The sequence below is a fragment of the Spermophilus citellus genome (genome assembly GCF_964194105.1).
Source record: "Spermophilus citellus genome assembly, chromosome: 3".
Taxonomy (NCBI): Eukaryota; Metazoa; Chordata; class Mammalia; order Rodentia; family Sciuridae; genus Spermophilus; species Spermophilus citellus.
This window is the reverse complement of record NC_138184.1, coordinates 18,457,941-18,474,776: the sequence shown is the minus strand read 5'-3', so window position 1 is coordinate 18,474,776 and position 16,836 is coordinate 18,457,941. Positions and strand designations below refer to the sequence as shown.

The 16,836-nt window shown below is 42.5% G+C and overlaps 2 protein-coding genes across 16 annotated transcripts in view; one reads left to right on the top strand and one right to left on the bottom strand.

The window, feature by feature from the left end:
• Window positions 1–16,836, bottom strand: part of KIF9 (kinesin family member 9) — a 60,194-nt gene that overhangs the window by 22,262 nt on the left and 21,096 nt on the right. For all 5 annotated transcript variants that reach the window (XM_081285244.1, XM_081285242.1, XM_081285241.1 and 2 more), the window contains 5 exons: window positions 10,220–10,303; window positions 10,017–10,109; window positions 9,084–9,231; window positions 7,985–8,049; window positions 4,031–4,108 (listed from right to left, as the gene is read on the bottom strand). In XM_081285244.1, the coding sequence (XP_081141370.1) occupies window positions 4,031–4,108; window positions 7,985–8,049; window positions 9,084–9,231; window positions 10,017–10,109; window positions 10,220–10,303 (468 nt within the window). The remainder of the gene's footprint in view (window positions 1–4,030; window positions 4,109–7,984; window positions 8,050–9,083; window positions 9,232–10,016; window positions 10,110–10,219; window positions 10,304–16,836) is intronic.
• LOC308644299 (uncharacterized protein) overlaps window positions 1–16,836 on the top strand; it is a gene marked incomplete at its 3' end in the record, with an annotated part of 100,159 nt that overhangs the window by 62,295 nt on the left and 21,028 nt on the right. For 6 of the 11 annotated variants that reach the window (XR_014020946.1, XR_014020947.1, XR_014020949.1 and 3 more), the window contains one exon: window positions 13,810–13,910. Coding sequence is in view for 2 of the 11 variants with exons in the window: in XM_081285252.1 (XP_081141378.1) it covers window positions 13,810–14,007 (198 nt within the window). Of the gene's footprint in view, window positions 1–13,809; window positions 14,045–16,836 lie in introns of those variants that run through there. The other 5 variants (XR_014020948.1, XR_014020951.1, XM_081285251.1 and 2 more) reach the window with 2 other exon arrangements.

Genomic DNA, 16,836 nt, shown 5'->3' with positions numbered 1-16,836 from the left:
TTGTGCTTATTATTATCTATTTCTTCTACTTCCAATGGACTCTAAGTGCTATGGTTTGGATCTTAAATATCTCCCAAAGGCCCATGTGTTAAAGGCTTGGTCCCCAGGGTGGTGCTATTGGGAAATGGTGGAACTTTTTAAGAGGTAGGGCCTCGTAGGAGGTCTTCAGGTCATTGAGAGCTTGCAATTGGAGGGGATATGAGGACCCTGGCTCCTTTGGCCTTCTTTCCTGCTTCCTGGCCATGACATTTGAGAATGCTCCATCATGCCCCTCCCACCCTAATGTGCTGTTTCACCCCAGGCCCAAAGCAAGGGAGCCAATAGACCCTGGATGGGAACCTCTAAAAGTATAAGCCAAAATAAACTTTTCTCTTTTTTATTATCTCAGGTATTTTCTTTCTTTCTTTTTCTATTTTTGGTACTGGGGTATTGAACCTAGGGGTGCTCTACTGCTGAGCTACATCTGCAGATCTTTATTATTTTTTATTTTGAGAATGAATTTTGCTAAGTTGTTAGGTCCTCGCTAAGTTGCTGAGGGTGCCCTCAAACTTGCAATCCTCCTACCTCAGCCTCCCAAGTTGCTGGTATTAACAGTTGTGCACTAAGAAAATACCCAGCTCAGGTATTTTCTTAGAGTGATGGAAAGCTGACTAACACAGTAAGCTCAGGCAGAAATTGTTATTTTGGTTCATGCAGCTCTGTGTCCCAAATGCTTCAAAGAGTACTGGCACAATAGTAAAGACTCCATTCACAGATTTAGGCTCAAGTGGAGAAATGACAACAGAGGCAGAATTATTAAGTCATTTACATCATTTGATAGATATTACCTGAATGTCTTTCATAAAAGATGTTGAGAACCTTCACTGTGAACAGGGTTTTCTTTTGTTGTCACAAAGTGGCCACTGGAGGGAGCCCCTGACACCTGGATCCTGGGACTAGTGACCAGTTCACAGCCCCACTGGCTTTCTTAATATAGTCCTCATCCAGCCAGATCATCTGGGTACTGAGGTCCACCAGTCACTGTGCCCTCACCTAGCAAGGGGCACCAGACATCTGGCATTAAGGTGGCTCTATGACAATTCTGGCACAAAACCTGAGGCTCAAGGTACGTGATCAGAGTTCAAACTTTGGCCCAGTCCCTTAGGAAGTCCCATGTAGGTCTCTTTCAGGCATGGATTTCCTGTGTGTTCAACAGGAGAGGCTTGGTGGCCAGCCCCAATTATCCCCATGCCCTCTTCCCAGCTCTGGAAAATGCATTATGCCCCAGGTAAGGAACGTCTGGCTGAGCTGTTGGGACCTCTAGCTGGATGACAGTTCAGTGTGGCACACCTTGGGTCAATCAGAGGATGGTATGGGGAAATGAGCCATCTACTCCCATGAGGCACCAGCATCTGACTCACACTATGAGAACTCATGAGATGTTTCTTCTAAGACCTGGTAGGCACAAAAGCCTTTTCTACTTCCTGGAAACAGGGGAGGAACAGCAGACCCCACAGATCAGGGTCTAGCAGCACTTCCTGGCTGACCGACTCCTTTATTACACCAGGAACATTTTTGGGGGGATAGAAAAATGCCTTGGAGGGGCTGGGGATATGGCTCAAGTGGAAGTGCGCTTGCCTGGGATGCGCGAGGAACTAGGTTCGATTCTCAGCACCACATAAAAATAAAATAAAGGTATTGTGTCCACCTAAAACTAAAAAATAATAAAATATTTTTTTTTTAAAGAGAGAGGAAAGGGAGAGGGGGAGAGAGAGAAAGAGAGAGAGAGAGAGAGAGAGAGAGAGAGAGAGAGAGAGAGAGAGAGAGAGAGAATTTATTTATTTATTTATTTTAGTTCTCGGCGGACACAACATCTTTGTTTGCATGTGGTGCTGAGGATCGAACCCGGGCCGCACGCATGCCAGGCGAGCGCACTACCGCTTGAGCCACATCCCCAGCCCTAAAATATTTTTTTTAAAAAAGAAAAATGCCTTGGAAATGGCACAAACTCATATAAGTTCCCTGATGCCTAGGCATTTCTATCTCAAATGTAATAGAATAATTCAGAGTTCTGCTTCAATCCTACACCAGGATGCTGGGTAACTTTCAGGACAGACACCTTCTCCATTTTGATTACACTGCAACCTAAGGGGTTTTTTTTTCTTTTTTTTCCTCTTGGCAGAAACACTGAGCTTGTCTCTGTTGTCTGTTTATGCCTGAGGCTCATACCACCTCGGAGATTCACAGACTGACAGAGTAGGATGGTCACCAGATAGCATCAGTCTAACCTCCATGTTCACAGAAGATTCTGAGGCTCAGAGAGTCTGAGCAGCTTACTACAGAAAGCTGGAGGCAGAAGTAGACTAGGAACCCAATCCCCCAACTCACAGCCAGCCCCACCAGCCAAGGAAATTCTGCAGAAGCTATTCCAACCCCTGGAAAACAGGCATGATACTGAAAAAAGTGCTACAAATACCTAGAAATACTGGTTGCAGGTGGCAACCAAATAAAGAAAACATCAAGCCTACAGGAAAGAATGCCAATGAAACCTGGGTGGCCACCCCAAATCTAACTTTGATAGTATGGTACTATAGAGGCTCCAGTTTGTTTGTTTGTTTTCCAGATAAATGTGAAGCCCCTGCATACCCCACTCCATGTCTACTCCCCTACCACCCCAGGGGAACCTCTGGCCTCAGGTGGTCTTTCATTTCCATGCATCTTCTCTTCTACTGCACACATATATCCATTGATGATAACTGACATCATTCTGCATGTTTTTACACTTAGTGTAAATAATATATGCTGGCATTTGATCCACTTTAATCCTCAAGTTGTTTTCTCACATGATGTTTACTCATGCTGGTAACTCTAGCTCTGGCTTCCTCATTCTATAACATTTGAGTTCCTCTCCTGTGAAAGGTACTGATTGCTGGGTGCAGTGGTGTACTCCTATAATCCCAGTGAATCGGGAGGCTGAGGCAGGAAGATAGCAAGTTTGAGGGCAGCCTCAGCAACTTTGTGAGGCCCTAAGCAACTTGCTGAGGCCCTGTCTCTAAATAAAAATAAAAAGAGAGATGGGGATGTGGCTCAATAGTTATAGTAGTAAAGCAGGTTCAATCCTTGGTACCAAAAAAGAAAGAAAAAAGAAAAGAAAGGGTACTGGTGGTGTTTCTAACCTTTCATTATAATAATAAGCACTGTGAGCACCATTCTTGGGAGTATCTCTAGACTATATATTAGAAGTGACACTGTTACTCTGTTGACAGGAGAGTGCTAGCTAATATTTATGGAACATTTTTCTCCATGACAGCACTGGGCTAAGAAGCTTGTACACATTTACTGATTCTTCACAAGATCTCTTTTGAGAGTGGAATTCTATTATTTCTCCAGGACGGTCCAGCCCAGGGGTCCAGTTCTTAACTACTATGCCAGTGGTTCTCAAAGCATAGCCCCCAGAGCAGCAGCAGCCAAAGCTTCACCACTTGGGAACTTATTAGAAATGCAAATCCTCAGGTCCCAACCCAGACAGACTAAATCAGAAACTCTGGGAATGGATCCAGAACCCACAGTTCAGCAGGCTGGCCAGGTGATTCTGATGGCTGGGCAAGTTTGAGAACCACTACCTCAAACCATGAGTTAGTTCTACAGTGCCATGGGACTGTCCTTTTCTTCAGGATTTAAAACCTGGAAAGTTTAACTGGTTTGTCATGAGCTTAGGGTCCCTGCCTCCAAAAACTATGATTCTGCAGGCATCTTAAAAGAAAGCCAAATTATCAGTAAATGTGTTTTTGCTTTATCAGATGTTGTCAAAATGCTCCCTAAATGATTATATAAATTCATTCTGACTAGAAATGGGGAAAAAAGTCTAGAAAAAATCATTTTGCCTTATCATAAAAATTCCAATTTTTGCTAGTATGAGGATGTAACATTTTAATTTGCATTTTCTGGTTAAAGGCTTGTGTGGTTTCCTGCCTCAGCCAAAGATACACACACAGAGGCAAACCCACCCACATCTTCCCACAGTGGCAAGAGCCTACAAGCCCCTTAGTACCTCAGCATTGTACTTTTCGTTGATGGCAGGCTCAGTGGTGACCAGCTTCATCCTGCTGGCAAATCGCAGTGAGGATAACTGAAAAACAGACCAGGCAGATGGATGTCAGATGGCTTCCCACTCAAGTGAGACCCCAAGAAAGCTGCCTTACTCAGAGACCCTGGCTGCCTTATTCAGAGACCTCTCCTGTTTCTTCAGGCACCTTGTTAACTGGTGTTGGTTCTCTTCCCTCAGGAAACCTTGGCTGGAAGGGTGTTTGAGGGGTAGGACTGGGGGTCAGCAGGAGAGTGCCTGCTTAGCATGTACCAGGGCCTGGATTCAATCCCCAGAATAAAAAAATAATATAAAAAAAAATAAAAAGGGTTAGCTGGGCACAGTGGCACACACCTGTAATGCCAGCAAGTCTGAGGCAGGAGGATCGGGAGTTCAAAGCCAGCCTCAGCAAAAGCGAGGTGCTAAGCAACTCAGTGAGACCCTATCTCTAAATAAAATATAAAAAAGGGCTGGGGATGTGGCTCAGTGGTTAAGCACCCCTGAGTTCAATCCCTGGTACCAATAAAATAAAATAAAAATAAAAAAATAAAAGTGTTCCCCAGTGGAATAGGGAATATAATAGGGAGAGCAGGAAGTTGACAGAGAGTACATAATGCAGCCTGGTCCTCAGTTTATACACTACAGGGATGCTACTTAGTGGTAAAGCCAAAAATCTAACTCAGCAGAGTTTAAACTGTGTGTGTGCCCGTGTACTGGTTGGCTTCTGTCTTTGGAAAACAGTGGGTGGAGATATTTGTAAAATGAACAAAAGGAGACCACTGTGAAAGGTGAACCCTAAACAGAAACCGGCTCCACATGCCTCCTAAGCCCACCAGGTTCCACCAGAATCCCTCTGGAGGGGCAGCCAGCCAGGGGTAATTATGAAAGGAGACTTATGAGGTGGCCACGTGAGCAGGTATTTTGGAAATGGCCCAGATGCTATCTATGCCCCACTGCACGATGTCAGATGAGGGCTGGAGTGCTCCTTCTTGGCAGAAAGGAGCAGACAGAAGCACCAGGAAGCAGACATGGAGATTCCAGCCTCATCCCATGCTGGGCTGACTGTCGCCAAGGGGGCCTTGAAATAAGGAAGGTTTGGAAAGGGGATGGGTTGCGTCAAGGAAGTGGTCCCTCAAGGAAGAACTGAAAGGATTCTTCCTTGGCTGTCGGGTCTGGTAGTTAAGAACTCTCCCACTCACCACTTGTGTGACCTCAGATAGATCTCCCCTCTTCCTTGTAAAGTGAAGGGAGCCCTGCCTTGTAGAATCCCTGGGAGGCTTAGTGGCAAAGTATACAATGTCAGCCCTCAGAAGTCCCTATTGTGAGAGATGGTATTCTGTGAAGGGCCAAATCAGACCCTCCTATTCTAAGCACAGCAGCCAAGTGTAGTCATGACTCCATTGCTGTGGTTACACACACACACACATACACACACACACAATGACGGTGCACAAAGTAACACAATCCATGCCAGAAACATTTTTTTTACAGTATTTGTTGCTGTTTAATCCCCAAAATACAATTAGGACAGAATTAGCTTTAAAAAATCTATTAAAAAATTTAATAGAAAACTTTGCTATGGATTTAATCTTACCCACTTTGCATTAAATTTGCCTTTAGAAATCAAAACATTATGGCTCTCATTCTTAAATTAAATGACCAAAAAATGTTAGAAATTCCAAAGAAGTTCTGAGAACAATTATGGTTTAAAACAATAAAATTTAAATATTAAAAAAATGGCCTAAAATTTTTCTCCATAGTTTCTTCTTTTGTTATTCTTCTATTGGAACAAGCAAATCTGCAATACCAAAATATTTGTTAAACATAAGGGTCACAGTTATTAAAAAATTATTTCTTCTAAATTTCAAATTTATCCACTGTTAGTCATCTAATTAGAGAAAACAATGAACACTAATTTTAAATTTAATTCTTCACAATATGCTTGGTAGAAACATTTTATAGTTTTAAAACATTTGTAGAAGAGAATGATTAGTTTCCACACCCTCATATATCTTTGTCCCAAACACCAGAGGCCCTCCCTATAGGTCTGTGGGCTCTCCTGGATAGAGACCCTGACTGGTGGGGCATTAGGCCCTGTAGGTACCAGGAGAGGTGCTTCCTGTGCTGTGGAAAGGGGGCTTCCACTGTCATGGAGAGCATGTGCAGAAGTATGTATGTGGGGTGCTGGGGAATGGAGCCCAGGTTTCACGAATGCCAGGCTCTACCACGGAGCCCAACCCCAGCCCAGAGGACGTCTTTCTTAATGAGGCATCCAAGAGACCCGTTTTTTATGACTCCCCTTGGGGTTTCACCATGCTTTGTTATGAGATGAGACCAAGAGATGCCTGTAGCCTTCCTCTGGGGATGCACCTGCACGTCAGCTGGAGCTCCTTGCCCCAGCCTCCCAAGTCCCAGGGCACTGGATTCATGGCAGGTGTACTCCCCCTGGAAGTTAGGACTGTACCTAGTGAACACCACTTGGAGGCCCTGCAGGTATGCATTGCCCCATAGCATCCTGTTTCACCTAAATGAAAAGGGTTGCCTTAAGTATCCACACTTTTTTTTCCCCTGTACTGAGGATTGAACCCAGGGGTGCTCTACTACTGAGTTACACCTGCTAGTCATTTTATTTTGAGATAGGATCTTCCTAAGTTGCCCAGGATGGCCTTGAACTTGTGATCCTCCTGCCTCAGCCTCCTTAGTCACTGGAAATACAGGTATGTGCCACAGCATCCAACCGAATATTCACACTTGTAGAGTAACGTATCTAGTGATGGCCTTCCAGACCTGTCTTATTTATGAGAGGCTCTTCAAAGGAGAGGAGGAACCCCAGCCTGGAGGGGTCCAACTGTGTGAACTCACCTGAGTCACTATGTTGGACCTTATTTCTGCCTCTGGTTCCCAAGAGCCTCTCCCTTCCCCTGCTCACATGGGTCATGCCACTGGGTTAATCTTCATGAAGCCACAGCTCTTCCCTACTCAAACCCTGTGGTGGCTCCAGCCACTTACAGGAGAATAGCCAAGTGCTCAGCCTGGTGACCAGGTCCCATTCAGTCTTGCAAATTTTCTTTCTCTCCTTCCTGAGCCCTCCTCTGCAGGAGCCAGATGTTCCTGGCATGGGTCACACCTTCAGTCCCACTGTTACCTCTGCCAGGAATGCCTCTGCTCATCCTATCACCAATCCTTAAACGCCAGCCAGTTCAGTGCCAATAGCTTCAGGAAAAGTCCCCCTTCTTTCTTCCCTGGACTCCTCTACAGGGATCCTCCATCTTGGCCTTTCGCATTACTTAGGGCCATGGTTTCTTTCTTCCTGGGCTGGGAACTCTTAAGCTCAAAGCCAGAGTGATATGACTCATCTCTACCAAGCTGATCCCTGTTTACCACTGGTACATGGCAGGTCTTAATACCTATCTTAGAAGTATAGCCTGGAACACTGTAGTGTTTTCAAGATGTTCAAATATGTGTGATCATAAAGAACAATCAACTGTCCTTCTCAATCCAAATTCAGAGGAGCAGCCCCCTCAGGAGGCATTTGTCTTCCCTCCTTTGATAATCTCTCCTGCCTAGCCAGCCTCCCACCTTGTCCTCTTCCTCAACACAGTTCAGTGCTTGGTGTTTGGATCCCTGCCTGAGCCCCTCAGGGAAATTTTGGCTCAGACTCCTCCCTGGGATCCTTGATAATGACTATGGCTAGTGTGGCAGCTGAGCCAATCAGGAGCCAGTTTTACCCAGTTCTGGCACTCATGAAGAGGGACTCCAGTCTAGTTGCACGGACTTTTTTTTTTTTTTAGATGTCAATGGACCTTTATTTTATTTATTTATATGTGGTGCTAAGGATCAAACCCAGTGCCTCAAAACATGCTAGGCAAGTGCTCTACCACTGAGCCACAACCCCAGCCTGCAGTGGCTGTCTTTACGTACCGTTTCTTCCAACTGGGCGGCTTCTCCATAGATGTTTGTCACAAGGACCATATTGCAGTTTCCCCCTGTAGAAAGACACAGAAGGGCATGAATCATGTGGATCTTCTGCTAGGAGACTTCCTTGGGGCTGGTGGGGTTCTGTTATGGACTGCATGTTTGTATCTCCACAAAATTCATATGTTGAAGCCCTAATCCTCAAAGTCCAATCTCCAAGTACCTGTGTGACAGTATTTGGAGGTAGGGACTTTGGGAGATAATTAGATTTAGAAGAGGTGGGGCTACTATATCGGGATTATTGTTCTTATAAGAAAAGAGATTAGAACACTCTGTGTGAAGATGTAGCCAGAAGGTGGCCATTTGTAAGCCAAGAAGAGGACCCTGATCAGGAATCAAATAAGCCAGCACCTTGATCTTCCAGCCTCTAAAACTATGAGAAATATGTTTATTGTTTAAATTACTCAGTTTATGGTATTTTGTTTTATCAGCCCAAACTAAGAGTCAGATAAGACAACCTAAGCCTGTATAATGCTGAGGGACAGAAAGAGGCCATCAGATGTACCTAAAAGAGGAGCCAAGAGAGAACAGTAGACAGCAGTGGGCAGGGGAAGGGGACAGGGTCAGGATAGAGGGTGTGAGCCAGGGTTCCACTCAGGACATCACTCACCTAACAATCAGAAAACAGTGACTGTGTCCTTAGGCCCAACACAAAGGCCTGAGGACCATGGGAATGACAAGACATAGGTCCCACTGCTCTGCCCAGGCGGCTGCAAGGGGAAGGAAGGACATGATGGGTGAGGTCCTCACCCTGGTCTTTGAGACCATGAAAGATTCTGGTTTAGGAACAAGGGAAAAGGACAAGGTATTCCCAGCAGAGGCAAAATCTTAAGTAAAGGTTCTGAGAAGTGAATCGCAATGGCATGTGCTGGATGCAAGAGGGTTTGATTCTGCTTTTTCAGGTGTGTCTAAAGTCACGGTGAGAGGGCTGTGGGTAAGTTCATGCCCCTGTGAGGGAGCAGTTCTAAAATCCACAGTGAGATGTGCCAGGCCTGCCCTCCCTGGGACACAAATCCTCCTTTCTGGGCACCAATCACATTCTCACCTAAGGAGTCCTTCAGGGCATGAGTGAGCTTGCACTGTCGGAAAGGGATGTGGTCCCGCTTATGGTCCCCAAGGGCAATGATGGCTTGCTCCAGGAAAGACAGCGACTTGTTGATGTAGGTGGCTTCCTTCAGAACTCGACCCTCAGACTACAAAGCAAAGGCAGTTCTACTTGAGAGGGAATGGCTAAGAATGGCTGCCCTCTACACACTAAGAATGGCTGCCCTCCTGGTTTGGGGTGATACTGCATGTTAACAGGCAGGCTAAAACCTCCTTCCCAGAACCAGGGTCTTCCCTCAATGTTGTGGAGTTGTATTCCATCTGGGGCTAATAATGGTAATACTCAGGAACTTAAGACAACATTCATGTGAATGTTCACAAAAAATATGAATACTTACATGAATATTCATATAAATAATTCAAAGATTTGCACTAACATAAATGCACATGGGAATACTTATACAGAGAGCCAAGCAAGTAACCTTGTGAGCATTCACACAAACACCAATACAAAGCAACATGTGAATACGCATGTGGAATACTCTTGTGAATACTTGTGTTAATACACTCATATGAATATTTACTCAAAATGTAATACTCATGCAGACACTCATGTAAATATTTATATTCATACATAGAGAAACACTATACTAAAATGGAGTGTTTACTGAGCCAGGCACCTTGCTAATAATTTAGGGGCTATCATTTCATTTAAGGTTCAGAAAAATCCCATGGAGCCGAATTACCCCTCTGTAGCAGCCATTCCACCTGTACTAATTCTGTTCCTCCAGCAAGCAGATGGATGTGCTGTACTTCACCTGGCTCAGGACCATGCCCTTATATCCCAGTGAGGGACAGTCCATATGCACAGGCACTGGGCCAGACACAGGTCCCACGTCTGGCTGAAAAGGAACCTCTTGCTCCTCTCACTTACCCCAGACTTCCCCAGCCTCTCTGAGCCTGCCAGATCCACCAAGTTAATTTTGGAAGTAACATACTTTTCATCTGATAAGGTCCGGGAATGCGCCTACAAAAAACATCCAAACAGAAGTTTGATGGTCCCAGGGAGGAGCATCTGACCAGACAGTTCCCAGGGGAATTGACTGCCCTTCCCAAGCTATTCAGAGGTGCACCCACCTCCATGTAGATGGTGAAAATGCAGTGTGACCTGGATGAGTTTTTGTTCATCGTGTGGGAAGCTATAATCCTGTTGGTCTCTCCCTGAAGAGGAAGGGAAACGTACACATACTGAAAAGTGAAAATAACAAGGCATTCCAATAACTCTTTCAATTATACCAATAGCTACACAAGTGATCTCATATCACTGTAATCAGTTGGGACTTCCAGAAAAACCTCTTTTATAAACTAGTAAAAAGGAGAGAAATTGGAGTCTAGACCTATACTTTTACCTGTGCTAGAGATGTGCAAATTGGTATTGCTCTCTGAAAAGCAAGGTGACAATAAGAATCAAGAGCCTTAAAATGGGGGCTGGAGGCTGGGCGCAGTGGTGCACACCTATAATCCCAGCAGCTCTGGAGGTGGAGGCAGGAGGATCGGGAGTTCAAAGCCAGCCTCAGCAATTTTAGCAAGATGCTAAGCAACTCAGTGAGACCCTGTCTCCAATAAAATACAAAATAGGGCTGGAGATGTGGCTCAGTGGTCAAGTTCCCCTAAGTTAAATCCCTGGTACCCCCCCAACAAAAAAATGGGGGCTGGAATTGTAGCTCAGTGGTACAGCATTTGCCTAGCATGTGTGAGGTACTGGGTTTGAGCCTTAGCACCACATAAAATAAATAAATAAAATAAAGGTACTGTGTCCATTTACAACTGAAAAAAAAAAAGAGCCTTAAAATGTTCATGAATATTGAATTGGAATCAACCTGCACATCCAACAATCAGAGATCAATCAGTACAATAGAATATTAGGCATTCAGGAAAATGCTAACACGTTTTTTAATACCTGAGAAATGCAGAGTCTAAAATCACACTATGGTATGATCTAAAGGATACAAAAACATTTACAGACAAAATAAGAAGAATTTGCTACCAAGATGTTAAAAATAGGGCTGGGGTTATAGCTCAGTGGTAGAGTGCTTGCCTAGCACATATGAGGCAATGGGTTGGATTCCCAGCACCATATAAAAATAAATAAAATAAAGATATTGTGTCCATCTACAACTTTTTTTTTTTTTTTTAGTACCGGGATTAAACTAAGGGGCATTCAACCACTGAGCCACATCCCAGCCCTTTTTTTGTATTTTATTTAGAGACATGGTCTCATTGAATTGCTTAGGGCCTCCTAAATTGCTGATGCTGGCTTTGAATTTGTGATCCTTCTGCCTCAGCCTCCTGAGCAGCTGGGATTATAGGTGTATGCCACCATGCCTAGCTCTAAAAAAAATTTCAAAAAAGATGTTAAAAATAGTTGTTTTGGGGTTTATAGTCGAGTTGGGGTTTATAGGATTTTTTCCCTACCATTTGTATTTCATATTTTTTACAGTAAACATGTATTACATGATCTATTTTTATTCATGGTTTTACTCTCTATGGTTTCAGTTACCTATAGTCAACTGAGGTCTGAAAATATTAAATAGAAAATTCCAGAAATAAACTATTCACAAGTTTTAAATAACTTTTATTATAGTGTATCACTATAATTGTTTTGTTTTATTATTAGTGATTGTTAACTAATCACTTGTTGTACCTAATCTATAAATTAAATAAATTTATAAATTATCATAGGTCTATTTGGATAAGAAAAACACATAGTGTATATAGGGTTCAGTACTATCTGAGTTTTCAGATATCCACTGGGGGGTCTTGGAATGTATCTCTAATGCATAAAGGGGTACTACTGTACTTCTTAAATATAGGAAAAATAAGTAATTTAGGTGTGTGTGTGTGCGCGCGCGCGCGCACGTGCGTGCGGTAAACATGTATGTGTTTGTTACCAGGGATTGAATCCAGGGGCACTTAACCACTGAGCCACATCCCCAGCACTTTTTTATATTTTATTAAAGACAGGGTCTCATTGAGTTGCTTTGGTCCTCATTAAGTTTCTGAGGCTGGCTTTGCACTTGTGATCCTCCTGCCTCAGCCACCCTCAAGTTACTGGGATTATAGGCATAAGCCACTGAGCCTGGCAATAATTTATATTTTTAAAGGGACAGTCAGCCCTTATCCTTAATTCATAGGATTGGACACTAAAACCAGAATACATTTACAAGGGGATATAATAGCAGAAATGGTTGTATTTAGAGAAAAAAAACTCCTTACAGAATGAATTCCTGTCTCCTAAAAGACACCTGAGAAGTGAACAAGCCCCAAGCAGTGCTGCCATGGGCATCTGGGGAGAGGGGCTTTCCCCTGTTGAGGAGTGAGTCTGGTGGACCCCTATGGCAATGCATCTTCTGTTTACCTTTTGTACAAATCCAGTGACATTGGCTTATTTCACCTTTATTTGTCAGGCCCCTTCTTCTCAAGTACACTTTTCCCCTTAACTTCCTGGCTCTTATTTAGCAAAGGGCCAGAGAAAGTACCATTTCCTCCATGCAGAGTCTTCTGCTGACTGACCCTGCCCTGCATCCACTGGGGTGACTGTCATTCCTGGAATAGGGCTCACACTGTGCTATAGTTGTTGTAGGTTTTTCCCACTCTCTTGCCCATCTCAGAGTGAGCTTCTTTAGGCCTTGCATTTGTCCTGTCACCACCAGAGCTCAGCAAGGACATGGTCCTGGAAGGCATCAAGGTTTGAGGAAATTATTGCTATTAACAAAGTGCCTATATTTATGTCTACATCCAGTGAGTGCTAGAGCAACGTTAATCATACACGGAGCAGCATCCACTGAGACCTATTGTGTAAAAGGCACTGCAGTGAGTGTTCAGGGTGCCCGGTCCTGATTCTCAGAACCTTTTGAGATAAGTACTATCAGTATCTACACTACAACAGATGAGCAAAGTAAGATTACGAGACTATGAGAGATTAATGATTTGCTCACAACTAGCCTTTATAGCTGTAAAGAAACCTAAACTTAAGCCCAGGTTCCCTAATTCCAAGTTCTATATACTTGTTGTACTGTATTTTAGCCCCAAACAAGACAGAGGCTTCTATTTTTGGCAATATAATAGACTAAATATCTAGAAATCCTCCTGCCAAATACATGAAGGTGATGGGCAGTTTAAGACTACTTTTGAATAACTGCCTGAGAAAGCAAGAAACTTCCTTTTGAATAACTGCCAGGGACCAGACTCAAAGCAGGAATCTAAGGATTATAAGCAAGAACCAAGATTCTTACTGCCCTGGGCACCTGCAGACTGTTACTGATAGACAGTCCTCTCTGTACATCTCCCTGTTGTGCTGAGGTAGGAAACTGAGATGTTTCCTTTTCTTCTACAGCCCTTTGCTCTTCACATTCTAGGAGAGGAAGACCTGGAACCTACCAACCCAAGCCATCTGTTCCCACTCAAAGGGTGATAAAATCTTTCTTTCTCAGAACTAAGTTTTTACATTCCAGGATCAAGATCTTATCTTTTTCCAAGAGAGAATTTGTTCATATTCCAGAGTAAAAGCAGACTGGGGGTAAAGCACATGCTTAGCAGGAAGGAGGCACCTGGGGTTCAATCTCTAGCACAAGGGAGGCACTGCCCCCCCACAACACACACAAACAAAACAACCTTCCCTTTGCCTCAACTTCCTGATTTATTTTGTTTTGTGTTTGCTTTTGCAGTGCATGGGAAACAAACCCAGGAACTTCACAAGTGTTCTACCATTGGGCTACCAGCCCTATCCCAACTTCCATCTCTCCAAGTATGTCCATGGTTTACTATGGTATGTGTATTCCCTTAGAGCACTCTATCATTCTCCCCCTCCAAAAGTCATTCTTCTTTGGAGAATCTCTGATTATTTGACTTCTTTTTTAGATTAACAAAGGGAATCAAAACATGAGAAATGAATAAAATTCTCTCAAAAATAACTAGTAGGGTTAAAAAAGAACAAAATAAAACTTTTAATTTTAAACCATATTTAAGTTTATTAAGCAATTTTCTTTTTTGGGGCTAAGGATTGAACCCATGATCTTACAAATATCAGACAAGCACTCTACTACTGAGCTATACCCCCAGGCCCTGTTAAACATATTTTTTAAAGTATTATAAAATGTTTAACTTTCATTACATTCAAGGTTTATACTGCTCCCCAAATTTGCATATAACTAAACTTTCAAATCTGCTAACACCCAATGAAGTGATTTCAGTCTGAATTTTAAGGCATAAATTTCTTCTTGCAAATTTTTCTTGACATGTCCTAAGACAGAATAGAATTTTTGGAAATGAGAAAATATAGTACCTGATCCTAAAGAGAAGATTAGATATTAATCTACTGAAGAGAGAACTAGGAAACTAGAAAATAAATCTGAAGGGATTACCAAGAAAGAATCACAGAGAGACAAAAGAATAGATAACAAGAAAAAGACATGTGGCTGGGTGCAATGAAACATGTCTGAGATAAAACAAAAAGGGCTGGGGATATAGCTCAGTGGGAGAGTGCTTGCCTAACATGTGAGGCCCTGGGTTCAATTTCCAGTATCACAAAAAAAAAAAAAAAAAAAAAAAAAAGAGAGAGAAAGAGAGAGAAAGAGATATGAAGGATAAAGTAAGAAGACAAGTGTACCTAATCAGAATTCCAGGAGATAACTAAGATAAAAATGGACACTGACACTCAAAAGAATTATTGCTGAGATCTTTTCTGTGATAGGAAAGACATGAATCCACAGCTTCATGAAGCATAACAAATTGCAAGGAGGACACTTTAAAAACCTGCACGGGTGCCAGGTGCAGTGGTGCATGCCTGTAATCCCAGCAGCTTGGGAGTCTGAAACAGAAAGATCATGAGTTCAAAGCCAGCCTTGGCAACGGCAAGGTGCTAAGCAACTCTAAGCAACTCAGTGAGACCCAGTCTCTAAATAAAATACAAAATAGGGCTGGGGATGTGGCTTAGTTGTCAAGTGCCTCTGAGTTCAATCCCCAGTACCCCTCAACAAAACAAAACCTGCACAATACCTTCATCAGAGGGAAACTACCTAATGCCAAAGATCTGAATGCTGCCAGGAAGAAAAGAGAAATTGCTCACAAAGGAACAGCAGGTAGACTAAAAGCTGGCTTCTCAAGAGCACCTATGGAAGCTGAAGAAAGGGAAATACCACCTTCAAAATGATGAGGAAAAAAATAAGTCTCAAAATCTATGCCTTTCAATGAGGATGAGTTCTATCTCCAATAACAGCAGACTACATTATATAGACAAATCCTCCTATAAAAAAGGTGCTTGATAAAAATAACCCTAACATCATCTTTAAAATGTGAAAGCTGACAAGTTGGTAGAAAACTGACAGGGTTAATTCTGGGAGAATCCTGTTCCCAGAGAAGTAATGATAGGATCAGAGCACTAAGGTTGTTTTTTGTCCTAAGGATATTTGTCCATACTAGAAAACCTCAACAACAGCTTCACTGGGTAAGGGGAAAAAACAATCAAAGCCTGCACTTGGCCCAAGAAGAAGAATCATAGAGAAGACCTCCAACCAATCCAAACACATATACATTAAGCTGACACTCCAAAGACTCTACCCTCCGGGCAAGAGAGAAATCAAACAATCTACCCCAACAGTCAACTCTACAATAATATGGAGAAGCATTTTATAAATGGACAAAGAAGAAAGGGGAAAGAAAAGCAATAAATAAATAAACCTCCCCTGAGAAGTTGTGGCCCAGTCCGGTGGGCCAGAGAACCTAAAGCTAAGGTAGTCCCTGGATGATATTGTCCCCACAGGCTCTGATAGAAGCAAATTCAAAATCTCTCTTTGGAATGCACATTCTTCTTAGGCCAGTGGGAAATTTCCACAAATAATTTTCCAATAGCAATAACTAGCACACAAAGATAAATAGGCATACAAGAAAATAAGAAATTGTAAAAGTGGGGTAGAGGTTGTGGCTCAGTGATAGAGCGTTTATCTAGCACATGAGAGGCCCTGGGTTCGATCCTCAGCACCACATAAAAGTAAATAAATAAAATAAAGGTATTGGGTACAACTACAACTAAAAATAAATATTAAAAAAATTGTAGGGCTGAGGCTATAGCTCAGTGGCAGAGCACTTACCTAGCATGTGTGAGGCACTGGGTTCAAACCTTAGCACCACATACAAAAATAAATAAAGGCATGCTGCTCATCTATAACTATAAAAAAAAATGTAGGGGCTGGGATTATGGCTCAGTGGCAGAGCGTTCACCTAGTGCGTGTGAGGCCTAGGTTCGATCCTCTGCACCACATAAAAATAAATAAAATAAAGGTATTATGTCCAACTACAACTAAAAAATAAATATTAAAAAAAAACTGTAAAAGTGAATAAGTGGAAAATCCTACAGACTTCAGTCACTGAAAATATCAAAAATTAAATAATTATATTTACCATGTTTAAATAAATAAACAAAAAAAGAAATAACAAGTTTAAAATTATCTTTATGTGAGAAAATTATATAGACATAAATAAAGACATATGATCTTATAAAGACATAGCACTTTTGAACTAAATAAAACTCCTAGAAACAAACCCTACCCACAATATCCAAAATTAAAAACTTAGTGGATATGATTGACAGCAGATTAGACAAGAAGAAGACAGAATTAGTTAACTAAAAGCAAGATCACAAAGTTATCAAAAATGCATCATAGCCAGACATGGTGGTATATGACTATAATCCCAGT